The sequence below is a fragment of the Paramisgurnus dabryanus genome, chromosome 1 (genome assembly GCF_030506205.2).
Source record: "Paramisgurnus dabryanus chromosome 1, PD_genome_1.1, whole genome shotgun sequence".
NCBI lineage: Eukaryota > Metazoa > Chordata > Actinopteri > Cypriniformes > Cobitidae > Paramisgurnus > Paramisgurnus dabryanus.
In genome coordinates, this window is record NC_133337.1 from 40,661,927 (window position 1) to 40,684,008 (window position 22,082).

General features: G+C 37.9%; 1 protein-coding gene across 4 annotated transcripts in view; it reads left to right on the forward strand.

Annotated features, from left to right (window-relative positions):
- The window catches only part of dock1 (dedicator of cytokinesis 1), a 286,009-nt gene that overhangs the window by 249,470 nt on the left and 14,457 nt on the right, over nt 1-22,082 (forward strand). For all 4 annotated transcript variants that reach the window (XM_065260710.2, XM_065260711.2, XM_065260712.2 and 1 more), the window contains 9 exons: nt 1,590-1,679; nt 2,175-2,279; nt 3,433-3,574; nt 3,690-3,771; nt 8,866-8,950; nt 9,305-9,391; nt 12,781-12,957; nt 13,035-13,118; nt 19,949-20,086. In XM_065260710.2, coding sequence (XP_065116782.1) covers nt 1,590-1,679; nt 2,175-2,279; nt 3,433-3,574; nt 3,690-3,771; nt 8,866-8,950; nt 9,305-9,391; nt 12,781-12,957; nt 13,035-13,118; nt 19,949-20,086 — 990 coding nt within the window. The remainder of the gene's footprint in view (nt 1-1,589; nt 1,680-2,174; nt 2,280-3,432; nt 3,575-3,689; nt 3,772-8,865; nt 8,951-9,304; nt 9,392-12,780; nt 12,958-13,034; nt 13,119-19,948; nt 20,087-22,082) is intronic.

Genomic DNA, 22,082 nt, shown 5'->3' on the forward strand with positions numbered 1-22,082 from the left:
GTTTATTATTTTGTTCCTTTGGTAAGTAAATCCACATCCTTTCCTTTAGTCTCAAACTCCTCCAGACTGCAGATATCATTACTGGCAGCGGTCTCAATAATAATGCACTGCAGATATTGATATATAATCGTAGTCTGTTTCCGTGCCGTCGGGGTAACCTCAAACTTTGAATTAGTTTTAGATCAAATCCTGCACAATGGAAGTGTTATGCTGGCTGGAGGTTTTATTTACAACTTGCATTTGAAGTTACAAATCTGATACGAGACAATTTGAGTGCCATTTTTTGCAAGGGACTCAAAATATGAGTCTTTCTGGGTCTAAATCGCCTCCAAAGATTTATCATGCATTACACAGACTCATGGCTTTGAGCTTTTGCATTCTTTGCTGAACTTTAACCTACAGTATTTTTTAAAGAACGTATGGGTTCAAGACAAATAAAGCTTATAACAATTTTACAGAAAAGTATTTAAATAAATTTCTTTAACTCTTTCCCCGCCATTGACGAGAGAAAACACTTCCCTGCCAATGACGAGTTTTTACTGCTATTTATATTTCCGCTATTATCCACTAGGTGGTGTGCTTACCCACGTTTTAAAACACTGAAGCATCCACTGATTCAGAAACCGTAAAAACTGTTTTGATCATCGTTCTGAATTTAATTGCTGACGAAAAGTAATTTACAAAAATGCAATTATCTCAGCTTTTTGTTCAAAATTTGGTATTTTTGAAGAGACCTAATGGTGCATTCCCACCAGCCACGGTAGATGCATCAAAAACGCGCTATTCGCGTGTAGTTGGAGGCTTGAACATTTTAGTTCGCTTGCTTCATTCGCGTGTGAAAGCTGCACGTGATATTCTAGTCATTCAAGACATTCATGTGGAAATTCGCATCATGGGAGGGGCTTCTGTGACTCCGCTGAGAGTCCGCCACTCCGCTCGCTTCCTGTAATCACGTCACTACTACAGCAAGGTCCTGATTGGTTAACGCTGGGCAGAATTCCGCCGAAGTTCCGATTTTTCAACTCACGCATTTCCCGCAGCAACTCCCAATTCGTGCAAAACACGCCATTCGCACCATGCTTAACGCGTGTACCGAGCCGTAGGATGCCTAATTGCATCTTTGCATTCACTTAACATGTAAATCACTCGCGCTTACCGCGTCTACCGCATCTGGTGTAAACGCAGCATTAGAAGGTAGGATAAAAATTTTTTTTTGTTAAGATTGTTTGTTATAAATCAGAGGGTCTGTTTTTTCATTTTATATATATTGTATGTTTATATATTTGGTAAAGAAAGTTTTCTGCAAGGCATAAGTTTGGTGAAAATCATAAAAAAATGCTGGTGTGGCTGGCAACTTTCTTAAAACGCTGGCGGGGAAAGAGTTAAGAATGAAAACCACTTGATTTTTGTTTGATTTTACAAACTCAAGAAAATTGTTTTTCATCCGCTTTAAAATGAATCTGAAAAAATAAAATTAGTTTGACACGCAAATTGTTTACGAGATGGATTCAGCATCACATAAGCGTACTTTGACGTGCTAATTTCCCAGGAGATGACGTTTGATGTGTTTGTTTTTTGTTGTTGTGTAGATGTGGGAGGAAGCCATCATCCTGGGGAAGGAGTTAGCCGAACAGTACGAGAATGAGATGTTTGACTTTGAACAGCTGAGCGCTTTGCTGGTAACTACAAACTTTCTCTTTCAACCTCTCAGACTGAAACAAACAATTAATGAGTCATTCCAACCTATAAAGTTTACCAAACTAGCTAAATTGTGCGAATATCTAAAGGGTATGGATTTCTTTCATTACTGCAGTGTTGTTTAATTGGCACTAAATGATGCATTGATCCAGACAGACAGAAAGAAAGCTTTCTGCTCCAGATAAGCTTCACTTTTATTTCAATTCAAGGGATGTCAGCAAATTGACCACAGTTTGAGCAAAAGCTTGTAAGCAACTTTTATTTTGTGACCCTGTAGATACTGCAAAAAACTTTGTGTTCTTAGTCCTTTACTACACAGAAATAAAAATTGAAATAATAATTTATTTGCTTAAATATCCCTTATAAAAATGTTAGTTGTAATTCAGAGAGCTAGAGAATCAGACTTTTATAGAGTCCAATCCATCATTTTTCAATGCCAAGGTATGATTGTATAATACATTTTGTCTTTCATACAGAGAAAGCAGGCTCAGTTTTATGAGAATATTGTGAAAGTGATCAGACCAAAACCGGATTACTTCGCTGTGGGTTATTATGGGCTGGGCTTCCCTTCATTCCTCAGGGTGAGTCTTACAATTCAGAATCTTCTGTTTTTTGTGTTGCATTGTGGACATTTAGGAGCAGTTTGCCTAACATGGTTTAGATTTATCCAGGACTAGGTCTTCAGCACATTTAAGTCATTTTTACAAACATACCTTACAAAAACCATTACTGATGTACATTTTGAGACAAAACAATTCTCATTTTTTATCCCCTAATAGTTTTGTGTTTTTATTTTGTATGTGTGTTTGCCTCTGTCATCAATAAAAGTGATTCAATCATCTTTTGGTTATGTGTAGTAGCTGAGCTCAAACATACTATCACAGTTTGGTTAGCAGTCTCTAGGGGCACCACGTTTACACACGTCAGCTTTAAAATCTGTGACTGTGCCAGAGTGGCGTCAGATATGTCTGTAATTCTTCTAAAGCTTTTCCCCTCAGTCGCACATCTCCCACAAGTCATCCTGGGATAAAATGTTGGGCATCTAAATGCCGGTCAGTCCCTGCCAGTGTTGACATGTTGATCTGCGGAGAGGCGCTTTGGCTTTGTAAAATTGAAAACGAATTGCAAACTCGTTTTCCTCCCTAAAGTGGCACTTTTGTATGCGCGAGGAGTCATCAGCGCGCCGGTGGTTTATTCTGTCGTGCTCTGAATATCTGTGTGGAAACACCAGTCGAGATTTCTACGCAATTTGTCATCTTATCACTCAAAGCAGATTTGAAAACAGCCCTGGGTTTATTCCACATCTAACCTGCAGTTCTTTAATTGAGCAACCATAACATTTGAGCAAAAATATCTGCTTGTGTGTGAGAAATGAAAATGTTGTACAGTTGTACAGTTTCCATATCTGTACGTGTGTAAAATGCATGTGTTTGTTTGTGCATAGTTGTGTGTGTGTAGTTGAGAGTAGAAACATATTAACAGTGTTGTAGACAGATGTAGATGACTGACAGTATCTTCACAATTAATAATGCATTTAAATTTTAGCTACAGTATGAATTTTTATTTATTTATGCATTTGCGTGTTTTCTGTGTTGTTTGATATTTATTTTTCTTTTTGTGTTTTTCTTTGAAATAACTATGCTAATAATATTCACGGACTAGACACAAACAGAACATTTAATCTTCAGATCCAGGTGTGTGTGGATTCATATCTTGTTGTTATTTTTATTTCAGAATAAGATGTTCATTTATCGGGGTAAGGAGTATGAGCGGCGAGAGGATTTCGAGGCGAGACTGCTCACTCAGTTCCCCAACGCTGAGAAGATGAAGACCACCACTGCACCCAGTGAAGATATCAAAAACTCTACTGGACAGAGTATCCTTGAACCACATAATCATAATGTTAAAATCTAGCAGCTGTTATACCAGACAAACATAAATATATGATGCAAGTGTCCCAGTGTATTGTTTCTTAGTTTGATTTAAAACAGACATTCAGTGTTTCACAGTGAAACCCATTTTAGAGCTGCCACCAAAGTTCCAGAATAAACCTGTGTCAGAACAGATTGTGAGGTGAGTTAATGTCTGTCTGACTTTCTGAGTGAGTGTGTCTGTCTGTCCGTCCGTCCGTCCGTCTGCCTGTCAGTCATCTGTTTTTTTTTAAGTGAGTCAATGTCTGTCTCTCAGTCTGTCTGCCCGATTGTCAGTCATCTGTTTTGTGAATTGAGTCAATGTCTGTCTGTCTGTCATCTGCTTTGTGAAGTGAGTCAATGTGAGTCTGTCTGCCTGTCCATCCGTCCGTCTGCCTGTCCGTCCGTCCGTCTGCCTGTCATCTGTTTTGTGCAGTGAGTCAGCATCTGTATGTCTGTTCGTTTGTCTGTCTGCCAGTCTGTCTGTCTGTCTGTCTGTCATCTGTTTTGTGCAGTGAGTCAGTATCTTTATGTCTGTCTGTCCGTCCGTCTGCCTGCCCGTCTGTCTGTCTGTCTGCCTGTCAGTCGTCTGTTTTGTGAAGTGAGTCAATGTCTGTCCGTCTGTCTGTCATCTGCTTTGTGAAGTGAGTCAATGTTCGTCTGTCTGTCCATCCGTCCGTCCGTCTTTCTGCCTGTCATCTGTTTTGTGCAGTGAGTCAATGTCTGTCCGTCCGTCTGTCTGTCGTCTGTCTGTCCGTCTGTCTGTCCGTCTGTCTGTCCGTCTGTCTGTCTGTCTGTCTGTCTGTCTGTCATCTGTTTTGTGCAGTGAGTCAGTATCTTTATGTCTGTCTGTCCGTCCGTCTGCCTGCCCGTCTGTTTGTCTGTCTGCCTGTCGGTCGTCTGTTTTGTGAAGTGAGTCAATGTCTGTCCGTCTGTCTGTCATCTGCTTTGTGAAGTGAGTCAATGTTCGTCTGTCTGTCCATCCGTCCGTCCGTCCGTCTTTCTGCCTGTCATCTGTTTTGTGCAGTGAGTCAGCATCTGTATGTCTGTCCGTCCGTCTGTCTGTCATCTGTTTTGTGCAGTGAGTCAGTATCTTTATGTCTGTCCATCCGTCTGCCTGCCCGTCTGTCTGTCTGTCTGCCCGTCAGTCGTCTGTTTTGTGAAGTGAGTCAATGTTTGTCTGTCTGTCTGTCCGTCTGTCCGTCCGTCTGCCTGTCATCTGTTATGTGAAGTGAGTCAATGTTTGTCTGTCTGTCTGTTCGTCCGTCCGTCCGTCTGCCAGTCATCTGTTTTGTGCAGTGAGTCAGTATCTGATGTCTGTCCGTTCGTACGTCTGTCTGCCCGTCTGTCTGTCCGTCCGTCCGTCCGTCCGTCCGTCCGTCCGTCCGTCCGTCCGTCCGTCTGTCTGTCTGTCTGTCTGTCAGTCATCTGTTTAGTGAAGTGACTCAAGGTCCATCCATCTGTCTCTCCATCCATCTGTCTGTCAGTCATCTCTTTTGTGAATCGAGTCAATATCTGTCCGTCCGTCCGTCCGTATGTCTGTTTCTAAGACATCTATTTTGTGAAGTGAGTCAATATTTGTCTGTCTGTCTGTCAGTCATTCGTTTTGTGAAGTCGATATCTGTCTGTCTGTCTGTCTGTCCATCCGTGCATCTGTATGTATGTCAGTCGTCTGTTTTGTGAAGTGAGTCAATATCTGTCTGTCCGTCCATCCGTCCTACCTTTCCATCCGTCTGTCTGTCAGTCTTCTGTTTGGGAAGTAAGTCAATGTCTGTCTGTATGTCCATTCGTCTGTCCACCTGCCTGTCTGTCGGTCTGTCTGTCAGTCAGTCGTCTGTTTTGTGAAGTGAGACAATATATGTCTGTCCGTCCATCTGTCTGTCAGTCATCCGTTTGGGAAGTAAGTCAATGTCTGTCTGTCTGTATGTCCATCTGTCTGTCCGCCTGCCAGTCTGCCTGTCTGTCTGTCAGTCTGTCATCTGTTTTGTGAGGTGAGTCAGTATCTGTCTGTCTGCATGTCCGTCTGTCTGTAATCTGTTTTGTGAAGTGAGTTAGTATCTGTCTGTCCGTCCGTCCGTCCGTCCGTCCGTCCGTCTGTCTGTCTGTATGTCTGTCTGTCTGTCATCTGTTTGTGAAGTGAGTCAGTATCTTTCTGTGTGTCTGTCTGTGTCTGTCTTATAGTTCTGGGTGTTAATATTAGAGATGCTCCGATCAGGATTTTTGCAGCTAATACCGATTATCGATTTGTTTTTTTCATGATCAGGTTATTTTAAGCTGAAATGCAAGCTCTTTGATGACTGTAACTGTTAAGATTTTTAACATAAACTTTCAGCATAAGGATGGAATTGTCCGCTGTAGATGTGTTGTATACGCTGTTTGATGGGGATGTAAAGACGCGTTGCGCTGTTGACCAGAGCGCGTCTTTGTAAAGGCAATGAGAGAAATCCAAATCTGCACGTCGCACATGAGCAACGGCTTATAAAAATGCTTGCACTACGTAAAAAATTGTCTCTAATTGCAGCCGCATTCAGGATCCCTATGATGACAAAAGTAAACAAAAAGATTGGTTCACGAGATCAGCAAATTTAGCGAGTACCGATCGAGTCAATTAATGCCATTATCGTCCAATACCGATCAGCGGCCGATCAAGGAGAGCATCCCTAATTAATATGTTTATTATTGTTTAAAGCAGGGTTTTGTTTTAGGACACATTCAAATATTTGTATATGTAAATATGGAAAAAAACATTACACATTTGTTGCTATTTTTTTCTCTTGTCATTGTATGGAAAAATATATGTTTATTTGCCTGATGGTACCTGAGTGTATTTCTTTCTATTAATTGGACTAAACCCTTTTTGTGTCGTTCACCGCAACAGCCAAGAGACTTTGCTCGACCCACCTTATCCCACTGTACGATCCGAGCCACGGTTTGAAAACCCCTGGTTTAAAGGATTTGTAATTAATGAGTTGTTTATAACTACTGACCTGTGTGTGTGGAAATGGGCTGTAAGCAGGCAGATCTGGCGCTCTGGGATTTGTGTGTTTCGGAATCCGGCTGATTAAAATGGAAATGTTCAGCGAGTGTGCAGTGTTTGACCTGAGCTACACACCTCTGTGCTGTTAATACATCACACAAACATCTGCAACTGAAGCGTAATGTTGTTTGAGGCTGAACTCAGTGCTGCAGGGCAAACACAGCTTTTATCACAAATCTCGATAAAGCGTTGAAGGCAGCTTACCGCAGCCAATCAGAGCCGGCAGCGAGCGTGACAAATAATTAAAACTCACTATTTACCCAGAATTCCTTCTCTCTCAGCGTTAGAGAGGTCACATGACAGAATGTGATCTCTATGTATTTGTTTCAGAGTTAAACGTGTGAGATGAGGAGAGCTGGATCTCGCTCACCCTGTAGCTTATACATTTGTAAATATTGCATTGTGTCGTTTTAAATCAGCAGTGGCACTATGCGTTTTAAAGCCACAATATGTAAGATTATTGTAATAAATTATCCAGAAACCACTTGAACAGTGTGATATATTCTTACAGTATACTTACATTATCCCAAAAGTTCCCATGGATTTATAAATCAAGAGAAATGCCTATTTTTAATAATGTGGCTCATCCCTAGTCATTGTCATCTATCAATAAAGTAATATCCGGACTATCCTTGGTTTTCCGGTTGTAGAAATTATGGCAACAAGTGTGTACAAATGCTGAAGTGTTGGATCCACTCTCCTTTATAACGTCATTAACCCTGCAAGACCCAAATATAGAAAAAAATGTTTCACCTTTTATATGTTGTTGTACGAGTCATCTAATGCAGAAATAAATGTTTTTTTTTTTTTTTTTAGATTTTAGTAAGTTTTTATGGAAATGTTGTAATATTACCTGTACCCCCACCCTACATTCCAAAACATTATCACCTGACGCTCATGCAGAAAACAGATTTTTGGCCAAACAAAGCCCATACAAGAAAACATGACTAGCTAAGAATATTTTATAAATAATAAGATACGGATAGTTTCAAATATTGCTACATAAATACTTTCAAATTCTTAAATAAATAATTGATTTCCTAAAAACGTATTTAATAACCTTAAAACTTTGATTAAAATCCAATATAGTATCAAAGACATTTAAAATCAAAACTATATTTTGTTGCTACCAAAAATGATTAAAAAGTAAATTTTTAACAGATTAGAAGTACAGTTAATTAATGTAATGTGCAAGGTGCACAGGCAAATTTAGCTACCCTACAGACCCAACGTTGTAAAATTACAACATTGACATAACAAGCTCAAAATCTAATATACATGAATATCAGATGACGTCATTCACTTGTCTTCTGCCATTTTGAGGACCTGAAGTGATCGCAGAAAATCTAGAAGCTATGCCTTCAATATGCTGTGAGCATCAAAATCACAATTTTTTAAAAAAACAAAGAAGGCTCGACACAATATGATACTTTGCTCGAAGTATCCCCTGTATCTCTACACATGAACTCGAGCATTGAGAACATTGTTTGTGAAAACAGAGTTTACTAAAAAGAAGGTTTTGAACAACTGACTTTGGTTGATATTACTGGGTTAAGCTTCGCCTTTGTTATTGTTTTGAAAATGCGACCTCTAGTGGTGAAATCCTACATAATGTGCCTTTAAGGCTGCCGTGTTAATTTTGGACATGTTTTACCACTCACACCTGTGTGCTGTTGATAATGAAATTCAAGTCCTGCCTTCATTTTGATGTGTTTGTAAACTTGGAAGGTCAGCGTTCACTTTGGCTCACTTCCTCTGTGTTTTGCTATCTTTTGCCAACACAGAGAAGAAATTGCCGCCTGCTCTCCTTTTTGCTTAAGTCTGAATGGAGCTGGACCACTGAGAAATTCAGGGTTAGGTTTATTTATATTGTGGTGTAGTCATAAAATCTAACTCAACTTCTACACCATATGCCATGTTTTCTGTTTAGTCGACAAAAAACAAAATTACTTTTTTTCAATATGATTAAATGCAAAACTGTCCTTGCTGTCCTTATCAGAGACCGAAGAGAGAACATTTTCTTGTCATCCCTGCAGTGTCTTTGATGGCGACCTGTTAACATTTTATTGAGTTCATGATCCGGTGTTTTTGATGAATGTCAGGCCTTCTTAGAAACGAGTAAATGTATATTCATCTTAACAACAAGCTCCCAGATTTCAGCCTCAGTTGACTAAACTGCACCCTCTCACCAATTTTCAGATATATTTATTTATATTTCAGCTTTTACACTGTAAACGAGGTCCAGAAATTCCAGTATTCAAGACCAGTCAGAAAAGGAGAGAAAGATCCGGACAATGAGTTTTCAGTGAGTTTGCTTTTCTATTTCTACAGATTCTGTTTAATTAGTTCAGTCAATGAAGTTTCTGAAGGTTGTTTTCTAAACACCTTGGGCTATTATAGAGAGCTGCCAAATTTAAAAACACTAAAGTATTAAACTAAAATACCAGGCATCTCTTCCACCTCCCATCTTCCCCAGGTGTTTGATAAACATCCATTAAGCTCTGCTAAATGAAGCCTGAAGCTTAAAATGACAAATACTGTAGCAAGAATAAATTGTGGTCACTCTTTCCTTTAGAATATGCCACCTTGCTAAAAGCATTTTTACTGCTTACTGTTCACTTAATGTTTTTCTCAATTTGTGTCTTTATTCTTTTAAAAGAACATGTGGATTGAAAGGACAACTTACGTAACCGCTTATAAACTGCCCGGCATCCTGCGCTGGTTTGAAGTTTTGTCTGTCTCGGCGGTGAGTACATAAAGTTTGATCATTCACAGTCATGCTGTTTGATTTAATAACCTGTCTCACCTCCTCCTCTCAATAAAGTACACATGACCTATCTCTCTCCCTCTAAACTACTATAAAGTCTCACCTCTCTCTGCTTTCATTATAGTTTACATGACCTGTCTCACCCCTCGACTCTCAGTACAGTAGACATGACCTGTCTCACCCCCTTTCCACTCCAATACAATAGACATTACCTGCCTCACCCCCTGCACTCCCAAACAGTAGACATTACCTGTCTCACCTCTCTCTACTCTTCATTATAGTAGACATGACCTGTCTCACCCCCTGCACTCCCAGTACAGTAGACATGACCTGTCTCACCCCCTGCACTCCCCAACACTAGACATTACCTGTCTCACCCCCTGCACTCCCACACACTAGACATTACCTGTCTCACCTCTCTCTATTCTCTCCATTATAGTATACATGACCTGTTCACCCCCTGACTCTCAGTAGAGTAGACATTACCTGTCTCACCCCTTTGCCCTCCAATACAACAGACATTACCTGTCTCACCCCCTGCACTCCCAAACACTAGACATTACCTCTCTCACCCCCTGCACTCCCAACCACTAGACATTACCTGTCTCACCTCCCTACACTCTCCATTATAGTATACATGACCTGTTCACCCCCTGACTCTCAGTACAGTAGACATGACCTGTCTCACCCCCTTTTCACTCCAATACAATAGATATTACCTGTCTCACCCACTGCACTCCCAACCACTAGACATTACCTGTCTCACCCCCTGCACTCCCAACCACTAGACATTACCTGTCTCACCTCTCTATGCTCTCCATTATAGTATACATGACCTGTACAGTAGACATGACCTGTCTCACCCCCTTTGCACTCCAATACAATAGATATGACCTGTCTCACCCCCTGCGCTCTCAAACACAATAAATATGACCTGTCTCACCCCCTGCGCTCTCAAACACTAGACATTACCTGTCTTGTCTCTCTCTGCTCTCCATTATAATATACATGACTTGTTTACCCCACTCTCCATTATAGTATACATGACTTGTTCACCCCCTGACTCTTAGTACAGTAGACATGACCTGTCTCACCCCTTTTGCACTCCAATAGAATAGATATTACCTGTCTCGGCCCCTCCACATTCCCATACAGTAGAAATGACCTGTCTTACCTCTCTCTGCCCTCCATCATAGTATAAATGACCTGTCTCACCCCTTTGCACTTTAATACAACAGATATGACCTTTTTTATCCCCTGCACTACCAAACACTATTCAATTTATTTTTTATTTACACTAGACATGACCTGTCTCAACTCTCTCTGCTCTCCTTTTTAGGACACATGACTTGTCTCACCCCTCGACTGTTAGTACAGTAGACATGAATTGTCTCACCCCATTTGCACTCCAATACAATAGATATGACCTTTCTCAACCCCTTTGCACTCCAATACAATAAATATGACCTGTCTCGACCCCTCCACATACCCATACAGCAAAAATGACCTGTCTTACCTCTCTCTGCCCTCAGTCATAGTATAAATGACATTTCTCACCCATTTGCACTCCAATACAACAAATATGACCTATCTCACCCCCTGCACTCCCAAACACTACACGTGACCTGTCTCACCTCTCTCTGCTCTCCATTATAGTATACATGACCTGTCTCACCCCTCAACTGTTAGTACTGTAGACATGAATTGCCTCACCCCCTTTGCACTCTAATACAATAAATATGAACTGTCTTGACCCCTACATTCCCATACAGTAGAAATGACCTGTCTCACTTCTTTCGGCTCTCCATTATAGTATACATGACCCGTCTTACCCTCTGCACTTTAATACAATAAAGTGTCTCACCCCCTACACTCCTTAACACTAGACATTACCTGTCTGACCTCTCTGCTCTCAATTATAGTATACAAGACCTGTTTCACCCGTCAACTCTCAGTACAGTAGACATGAATTGTCTCACCTCCTTTACATTCCCATACAGTAGAAATGACCTCTCTCGCATTTTTCCACTCTCCATTATTGTATAAATGACCTGTCTCACCCCTCTACTCTCAGTACAGTAGACATGACCTGTCTCACCCACCTTTGCACTCCAATACAATAAATTTGACCTGTCTCTCATCCCTTTGCACCCCAATACAAGCAATATGACTGGTCTGAACTCCTCTACATTCCCATACAATAGATATGACCTGTCTCACATATTTGTGCTCCAATACAATATATATGACCTGTCTTACCCATGCACTCCCAAACACTAGACAAGACCTGTCTTGCCTCTCTGCAATAAATTACAGAAAATATGGCCTGTCTCACTCCTTTTTTTCTCTGTATATTAGATGTGACCAATTTCATTCCATTTGCACTCTAGTACAATAAAAATGAGCTGTCTCACCCCTTCAATCCCATACAGTACTAGACATGACCTCAACACCTATACTTCACTACTAATGTTATGTCCCTTTTACTCCAGCATGTTGTTGTTCTTGTAGTATCTCTTTCCCTTGTGTAGCAGTGAAATTGTGATTGCATGTGCTGGCACCAATGCATATCAATAATCCAATGTAGACTTCAGGGCAGAGGAGAGTCACTGGCAGCATGTAATGGCCAGATTGTGATGTTCTGTTGTTTATCCATTGTAATTGATACTCTCTTTCTCTCTCCCGTCTGGCTGTATACTCAGATAGCATCTCATTAGTGTTCAGCAATGTTTTGTAAGATAGACACATCAGCCTGTCTGTCTCTTTTAGGTCTGAACTCTACTACAGATCGATTGTGGCAGATTCCCACTGGGTGTTTTTGTAATTTGTCTTATCCGTTGTAAATGTTTTCATTATTTTTGTATAGAGGTTATATCAATATAAATGTGTTGCACTTAACATATTATAAAAAAATTACAAAAAAGTTACAAATCTGGATATTAATTCTTAGTAACATGATGTAGGAAAGATTTAATCAAACTACGGTACTACAGTAAATCACCCACTTTAAAATCCCAATGTTGAAAGATCAGTTGTTAAAAGAAGAATACGAGAGATCATTTAAAATTAAATTCTGCTTTTGTTGTTAGGTGGTTTGTTAGTAAAGTTTACTTTATGGACTGCAATTTTGGATTGCTTTGTAGCAATGTTGTTCAGCATAGCACAGCTGGTGAAAATAAGTCTTGTCATTTGCAATCCTGGCTTGTAAATGCTTTAAGTTTGCTAAGTGTCAACATCAGTTACCTTAGTTTTCATAAAAACCCATGTGGTGGTCGTGTTGTTGTTGCATATTCCCTAAATGTAATAACATTTTAAATTTGCAAGGTGTATGGTGTGCTCGATACAATTATCTTGTTGTTGTGCTGCAGGAGGAGATCAGTCCTTTAGAAAACGCTATGGAGACCATGCAATTGACCAATGAAAAAATCAACAACATGGTTCAGCGTCACCTTACTGACCCCAGCCTTCCCATCAACCCCCTCTCCATGCTTCTCAATGGCATCGTGGACCCAGCCGTCATGGGCGGATTCACCAATTATGAGAAGGTATGAAATTATTCTCCTTATTATTTATTAAGTTAACAAATAGAAGTGGGTGTAAATCTTTGTTTGGTTGTCTGCAGGCCTTTTTTAATGACAAATACACCCAGGAACATCCTAATGACCAGGAGAAGATTGAAAAACTGAAGGATCTGATCGCTTGGCAGGTAAAATAAATCTATACAATTTACAGTAGAAGTAGTGCTGGATAATATATACAATATTTATATTAAATGATTGTTTATACTTACGCTGACAGTATACATTTGGGCAACATTATAAATATTGGACTGATTTTAATGCACTTCTTATTTGGTAAATATTTGTTCTAAAGACATATTAGCCTTTAAATAGTCGCTTTGATTTAGTCTCCATCAGAAAAGTGGCTTTAAAGTTTGTAATCGGTTCAAATCGTGTCAGTGAATCGATTCAGAATATTGATGAAATGATTTGCTTACATCATAACTCAAACATTTTTATGCTGTTTATTTTGTAATATTATGTGTAGGATAAATCTAGGACCATTATTAGGTTGCAGATCTTATAGGGAAATTTTCCCAAAATATATTTATTGACATCGCAATACAGTTGGCCAGTCTGTCCAGTCAAGTAACTTCAGAGATTTTACATCGTCATATCTTATAATTATGGCTGTCAAAAGATTAATCGCGATTAATTGCATACAAAATAAAAGTTTGTGTTTGCATAATATATTTTCATGTGTATTGTGTGTAATTATTATGTATATTAAACACACACATATATTTAAGAAATTTAAGAAACATGTTATGTATGTATATATTTTTTAAATGTATATATAAAATAAAATATATCAAAATCTAAATAATTATATATGTTAATGTGTATATATACATTATGCAAAACATATATTATGCAAAAACAAACTTTTATTTTGTAAGCGATTAATCGCAATTAATCTTTTGACAGCCCTACTTGTAATTCACTAAATGTAATATTAAAGGGCACATATCATGCAAAATCCCCTTTTACAAGTCAAACTGACTTTATCAGCAGGTCATGAGAGTTTGTGTAATAGATGGAGATTTGATAAAGGTTATCTTAGCATTGATTCATTTAAACTGTTTGTCACTGATGCAGACGATGCCAAATATGTTTTGTTTCTTTGAAACTTTCACCTGTGTGACATACAGCACGATAACACACGACACTGGTTACTCATTTTTTTGTCATGTTCAACCTTTGTCACGATATTTTGCATTTCCTCAAATTTAAAAATCTTTTTTGAAAGTCCTTATCATCAGTAATTTTGCTTTGGGAAAGGCATGAAAAATCACGGAGTCTAGTGGTCAAAAGGTGTGATATCTCTAATTTCACTGTAATGAAATCATTTTACTATTCTCATGCTTTGGTTTAGCAGTTGTGTTTACTGACAGCCGGTATGTTTGATCTAGACACATGTTGTATGTGCTTACCATAAGTTTGTATACGATTATGCTGTGCAATGGTTATTGAAGGTTTTTTTCAAGGACATATGCTAAGATGTAAAGCCATATGGCCGGTTTTGTTTGTTTAGCGTGGATCATTTGTAGATCTAATTTCACATAAATTAAATGTCATATGAGTGTTTGTTTGTTTCCTCTGACACAACAGCTGTGTGGCATTGATGTAACACTGTAGCAAAAAGTCTCACAATATAGGAAATAAAAAGCTACCTGTCAAGATAAACCAGAGATGCTATTGTAGTTTTAACACATATGTTGAGACATTGTTTCTATCTCATCTTCTGAGATACAGCAGCACTTTTTACTCTTTTTAATAAGTCCTTAATTTTTGTTAATGTTTGTTTTTGGAAGGTTTTTATTAATTTATCAAAATTTTATTACAATTTTTAAAGGAATATTTCACTTTCATAAAAAATCTGATCATTTACTCACCCCCATGTCATCCAAGATGTTGGTCTTTCTTTGTTCAGTCGAAAAGTAAGTTTTTTCAGGAAAACATTCCAGGATTTTTATCCATATTATGGACTTTAGTGGAGCTCAACAGTTTAAAAATTCAATTCTTTTTAAAATTACAGTTTAAAATTGCAGTTTCAATGAATCTTAGTTATCCCAAATGATTAAAAATTAGTTATTTTCAACTTCTCGTCTTACACTAGCCTTGTGATGCACCTGCATGACCTTACGTATTACGTAATCATGACGAAAGGTCACTCATATGCAATGCATGACCTTTCGACGTGATCACATAATACAAAAGGTTGTGCTTACAGTAAGTGCAAGATGAGAAGTTGTGATTTAAAAATATATATATTATAATTAATTATAAAATAATATATCATTTATTTATTTATTTTTGTTGAAAATGACAATGGTTTCGCTAGATAAAACCCTTATGCCTCGGTTGGGATCGTTTAAAGCCCTTTGAAGCTACATTGAAACCTTAAACTGTTTATGTCCAATAAAAACGTAATTTATTTTCGAATGAACAAAAAAAGAGCATCTTTGATTACATGTGGGTAAGTAAATTATCAGAAATTTTTATGAAATTGGAGTAATCCTTTAAATTAGTATTTGCATTGTATTATACCAAGCTAAGGAAATACATTTATATAGAAATGCATAGTTTTTCTATTCTTTAGAAAGGTATCACTGTTCTCATAAACATGATTATTGATCATCTGCTTAATGTGTCATAAAACTACAGGGTGCTTATTAGAGAATTCAGTGTTATTTATTTCTACCAATATCCATTTTTTTTAATAATTACTGGTCACCTAATTCATGTTTAAGTTATTTCCCTACAGAGACAGAATCGTAACATAAAATAAATCAGAAAAGGGCAGTCGCCTTTTCTTGAGTTCAGCTCCTGTAAGACATTTTGGCACATTTCTTTCATTTATACAGGAAGTATTACAATTATTTTATAAGGCAATGACATACTAGTCATCTTATTCTGTGGCAACCTGTCAACTTTTCTTGAGTTAAATGCAAGTTAATGGTCTATGCTGGCTAACAAACACACTGATGACGTTTAGGGATGCTGCACACACCGCATAAACCTTCATACTGTATAGATCTAGATATAGGTTTAATTTTTTAATGCTCTTGTTTCATCATTTTATCTTTGTTTTTGACTAAAGAGTTTTTTACTGAAGTATTCATATCAGCTCAGGGAATTTGCATCAGAATTATGGTATTTGTCAAAATATCAGCACATAAAATACATCTCTTCCTTCCTTTCTCAGATCTGTGCTATAAAAAGCAGAGCGACACTGACAAATCAAAAGTTTAAACAGCGCAAAACATCCTCCCTCCACCTCTCACACTTCTCATTCTTTATGCAATTTACCTCAAAGATAATTATTTATACTATTAGATTTAATTATTGCAGTGTTCTGGATTGATGAGTTAATAATAGAGTATGTGATATGAGGTCGTCTCTCACACGTCTCTCTGTAGCATTTGCGCAGCTGCCTTTAATGGTGCGAGCGGATTCATTAAAGTTCAGTTTCACCTGCGTTTGACAGCATGTGAGCGATCTGAAGCCACTTTTTTTAGCCAGATATATATGGTGATCCATAGGCCCCATTCTGAAGGTAAAACAGGGAATATGTGCGTTTTCACACTCGGCTATTGATGCCCTGTCAAAATGCCCAACTCCTAACTCAAGTTAACACCACTGGAAAAGTCAGAGCAATTCACCAGCACATCTCAGCTTATGATGAAGTTTGCTTTTCCGTCTTCGGAATTTTCCAGACTGGACTCAGTGCACATGCAGTCCACCACCCGGGATGCTTCTATATTAGGTATCGGAAGATTCACAGATTCGCTCGGTGCATCAGCATGAACATTTAACGATGCGATGCATTGGTTTACAACTGTGCATTGGGTACAAATTAGCATTTGCATCACGGTGCATAGTTTGTAACATATTTTGCATTGGTAAAAATCTGATTTATTTATGTTTAATTATTAGTAGATGCCCCATACCTTAATTATTTGGAAAGTGACAAATATTTTAAGATTGCTACTGACGTATCACCTGCTGATGTATCACAACACTACTGAAACAGAGGCATGTAATGAAAGTCACATAGATTTTGGTTCGCTACCCACCATAAAACCCAAAGAGCATTACACATAGAGCATAACATTATGTTAAAACAGCACCTGCTTTCTGCTGATTGAGTTTACAGCTTATCTGCTGAAAGCACCTTTCTCTGCTGGCAAGTTATTGTTTATCCATGAGCATCCTTAAATTGTTTCACTGTTAAATATTTGAGCTGTTAAAAGTTTAATTGGAGATCTTTTTTGTCAAATGTGTTAAAAGTCTGAAGACACTCAAGTTGATTTATAATTTTCAGTCTGAAACAAAAATAAAAGTAAACTATCTGTATCATTTTAAATTGCATAGCATTAAAAAATAAATTATTGCATCATACTGCATTGAATGACACCGTGTTAAAACGAATCGAAATCGGACTGCACTGCATCATATCGCATCGGTAGCTGCTTCATATAATGTATTGTATTGTAAGCTATTGAGATGCATATTGCATCAGCCTAATTTATGTAGATGCACATTCCTTATCTATATGCATTATAGATAATCTGTGTTAAAGTGCCAGAACTGCTATTCAGAAACAATGATTTTGTAGCCCTGTGCACTGAGCATAATGCTTCAAAATTGTTCAAGAATATAGTAAAACTGTTAATAAAACTTGGAGCGTCCTAGCAACTGCATAGCAATTCATAAAAAAAATCTAACTTTTTCCATGTTTAAGTGCTATAATTGGGTCCCCAGTGCTTGTATCAACCTGGAAAATGTGAATAAGATCAACCCAGTAACTTAGTTTGGTAAACCATTGTCTGCAAGCACGCGAAAAATTAGGTCATTGAAATTTGGCTCCCCTTATGATGTCATAAGGGGAACTTATTATAATAAAACTGCCCCTTAATCAGCACTATCCAACCACAGCACTGCCATTTAGTGCAGAGAGAGAGAAAAAATAATTCACAGCAAGTTTCAATTTCAACAAACCACCATTATGGCGATCAGTGCTTGCATTTCATCAGCTCATTTGCATTTTAAAAGGACACACCCAAAACGGCACACCTACAAATGGCAATTTTAACATGCTATGATAAATTATCTATATAGTATTTTCTTCAGATATGTACTCTGGGGACACCAAATCTTTATTTGACATCTTAAAAAAGTCTTTCAAATGTCCCCTTTTAAAAAAAAATTACTTTGCATCTGCATTGGCGACCATTACAGAATGAATCATTTCTCGTGCTGTGAATGTTTAGGAAAGTGTCTTCCTTCCAAGGTACCATCTGAAGCTCATACTGTAAGATTCTCTTGTTTAAAAATAATGATGAATAATTAGTTTGTTTATGTATGAATGTTTTATCATTGCATTTTATTTTTTAATTAAAGAGAAATATTTGCAGTTCTGACCGTGCGATTTGGCAGCAACCTTACGCCTACCCAGAATTCGGTCACTGTGATCATTTTAAAAAGGTCTGGGTTTCCCTGGAGACACAAGCTGTGCCTTCTCCTTCTCTCTTTTTCTCTCGCTCTCTATCTATCTCTATCTGTGTCTCCTTCAGAAAATCCCTGTGGTGATAACAACCCTTATTAAAGTGGGAATCCTCTCCGTCTCTCTTCTAGTGTCAGGACTCTCCGCAGGACGCTGAACTCACATCGAGTCTGAATTCAACTCAGCACCATTTTTATTTCAATTTACTTCCATATAATTAAGCAATAAAGTATAAGGGGTGGTGCTGTACTGCGAATATCATGAGCATGCTATACGCACATGCATAATGCATTAATGCTTCCATACAACAATTATAAAAAAAACAAATATTAAGGGTGCAAATATGAAGCATGTTATAAGTAGTTACTATTGTACATAAGATACGTAAGGGTAATTGTTGGTGTGCCGTTGTTTCATGTCCTATTTTGTTACTTTATTGTGTATTTTAGCATGATTGGGATCCTATGCCTTCTGTCTTTTGTGGCCCTTTTATAATTATACAGATCATCATATGCATAAAGTGTACGATTGTTTTCAGCATTGTTACATTTTTGTTCTTTTAAAGCAAAATATATTAAAATCGTGTTTATATTATGAAGAGAAACACTCTCTTGTCATTGTTGATGGCAATTTTAGAGACATGAACATTTCAGAAATGCTACTTTAGCATTGCAGTGCATTGCATCAGTTCCTCGTTGGAGCGTATTTGGTTCAGCAAAAATCTTTCAGATTTACTCTACATTCATACCATCAGGTCTGGAGACAACAATACCTCTCCTCGCAATTGCTATAGGGTTCAGATTGTGTTTGTATTCGCTCAGCATGACACCATTCTGAGATATATATATTGAACTTTTCTCTGAATCTACGATTAGTTGTTGACTCTGAATCATTGAGAAAAGAGAAATTGCGGTGCTCTGGGTGATGGATGAAGGTTTCTTACTCTTGTGCAGTATGATATGGCCTTCAGTTTGGGTTGCAGATATAGACAGCGTGTGTGTTTTAGTGGCTGTTGTCCTGTTTTATGTGTCTGTCAGTGCAGAGGTTTAATGTAGAAGAAAGCAAATTGAAACTCAAAGTGATTCTTCAGACTGCGGTTGTTTCACCGAGCGAAACGTGACCGATCTAAGAGGCTTCAGTAAATCAGACCACAAAAGCTTTCATGGGTTATATCTCATTCTGAGAACAGAAATGCATTGTGGGTAATGAGAATAGGAGTCGTTGTTGCCTATGAAACGACTTTTCATTAAAGTAACCAATCCCTCTTACTCTGTATAACCTCAACTATATTGTAACTCAACTTTCACAATCCATTTTTAGATGATTAAATCCTACCCTACTTTTTTCTTAAATGTCATACTTGGAAATATTTCAGATTATGAATAATTTGTGTGCGTTGACTTCAGCCTTTACAGAAGCTGGGTGGTCAAGATGTTCAAATCTTTTTTGTGTATTTGTGTGATTTAGATCCCGTACCTGGCTGAAGGAGTTCGTATTCATGGTGAAAAGGTGACGGAGGCCCTGCGACCGTTTCACGAGCGGTTGGAGGCGTGTTTCAAACAACTTAAGGAGAAGGTGGAGAAACAGTATGGCGTCAAAGCACTAGTGAGTCTGAACTATCACTCTTTAGAAATGTCTATCCTGAGACCTGTACAGTATTCTTAATGTTTTTCACAGTAAGCCACTGTAAATATACAGTAGATGTTTACTCTTTTCTGTACCCTACTGAAAAATCCAGCATGAGCTGGATTAAGGTGGCAGTAGCATGTGGTTTAAGCTGGTCCTTTCAGCTTGGCAAAGCTGGTCAGGCTGGAAGACCAGCTGACCCACCAGCTTGACCAGCTTTGCCAGGCTAAGTCCATCTAGACCAGATTGAAAAGTGACCAAAACACAGCTAGACAAGCTTACTACACCAGCAAAACCAGCTAATACCCCAAGCCTGGAGCCCAGCTAAAATCAGCTTATGCTTGTTTTAGCTGTTTTTTATCAGTAGTTTATACATATTTTGATCTTTTTTTAAGAATGTCAAATTTAGATTGCCAGGTACTGCAAACAAAACCAGTATTTGTTATTAATGAATTGATATAGTTAAATATTTTTAAAAAAGAGCTAAAACTAGTCTAAGCTGCACTAAAAAAAATCATTCAATTTACTCCAATTTTTTTAAGGTAAGTGGTCGCAATCAATTTATTAAGCTACATTTAAAGGTGCAGTGTGTAAATTTTAGCAGCATCTAGTGGTGAGGTTGTGAATTGCAACCAACGGCTCAGTCCACGGCTCACCCCTTGCTTTTGAAACGCATAGAGAAGCTACGGTAGCCGCCACCGGAAAAACATGTCATCGTCGGAGACAACTTAGTAAAAAGTTTGTCCGTTAAGGGCTTCTGTAGAAACATGGTGGCACAATATGGCGACTTCCACATCAGGGGACCCTCGGTGTATGTAGATAAAAATGTCTCATTTTAAGGTAATAAACACATAATGGTTCATTATGAAAGGTCTTTATACACCCCTGATAATATAGTTTTGTATATTATTTAGCATTTCTGCCAAGAGATCCTTCTAAAAATTACACATTGCACCTTTTTTTGTTTTGTTTTGTATTTCAATTTTTTTGTTTAAATAGCTTAAATTAATTGATTGCGACCACTTAAAAAAAACTAAAATGAATAATTTTTTTCAGTGTGGTTGGCTGGTCTTTTTTTTTTTTTTTTTTTTTTTTTTGCTGCTAAACCAGGTAGTTCAGGCTGTTTTTTTTTTTTCAAAAAGGAAAGTGATGCAAAAACAGATTAGTCTTGTTCTTAAAGGAATACTCCCAAATATCAAAATTACCCCATGATTCCCTCACCCTCGAGCAATCCAAGATACACATACCCCATCATCTTTCAGACAAATGCATTTGTAGTTATTTTAGTAAATGTAGTAAACCCCAAAAAACTGCATCCATCCTTCACAGAAGTAATCCAAATAACTTCAATGGGTTAATAAGGGTCTTCTGTTGGTAGGTTTAGGGTAATGAGCATTCGTTGCCATGGATACGTTGCACAATGAATCCCGTGAGTCCAAGAAGGCTTTGCTACCGGAAGCTACTTATTATAGTTTAAAAATAAGTTCAAAATATGGATATTTTTCTTAAAAAATGTCATCGATTACCCAAAGAAGAACTGTATTAACTCCTTGAAGCCATGTGGATTACTTCTGTAAAGGATGAATGCACTTTTTTCGGTGTTTAAAGTCCGATATTGTACCCTGATCTCTGTTTTCTATTGTTACAAAGCTTGGAAGAGCAAGGCCATTAACCAAAATAACTCCACATTTGTTTGTCTCTAAGATTATGGATGTATGTATCTCTGATTGCTTGAAGGTGAGTACATCATGGGGTAATTTTGATATTTGGCTGAAGTATGGCTTTCAGAAATATGATGTAGACATACTGTACTGTATAATTCACAACTCCTTTTAAAATCCATCCAGACTATCTGCTAAAAATGTATTCATTACAAAATATTGTGGTATTATATCATACTGTATGACCTCTCCCGTCAAATATATCAGTACATCAACACCTTTTCAATAATCTGACATCTGTGTGTTAATTTTAT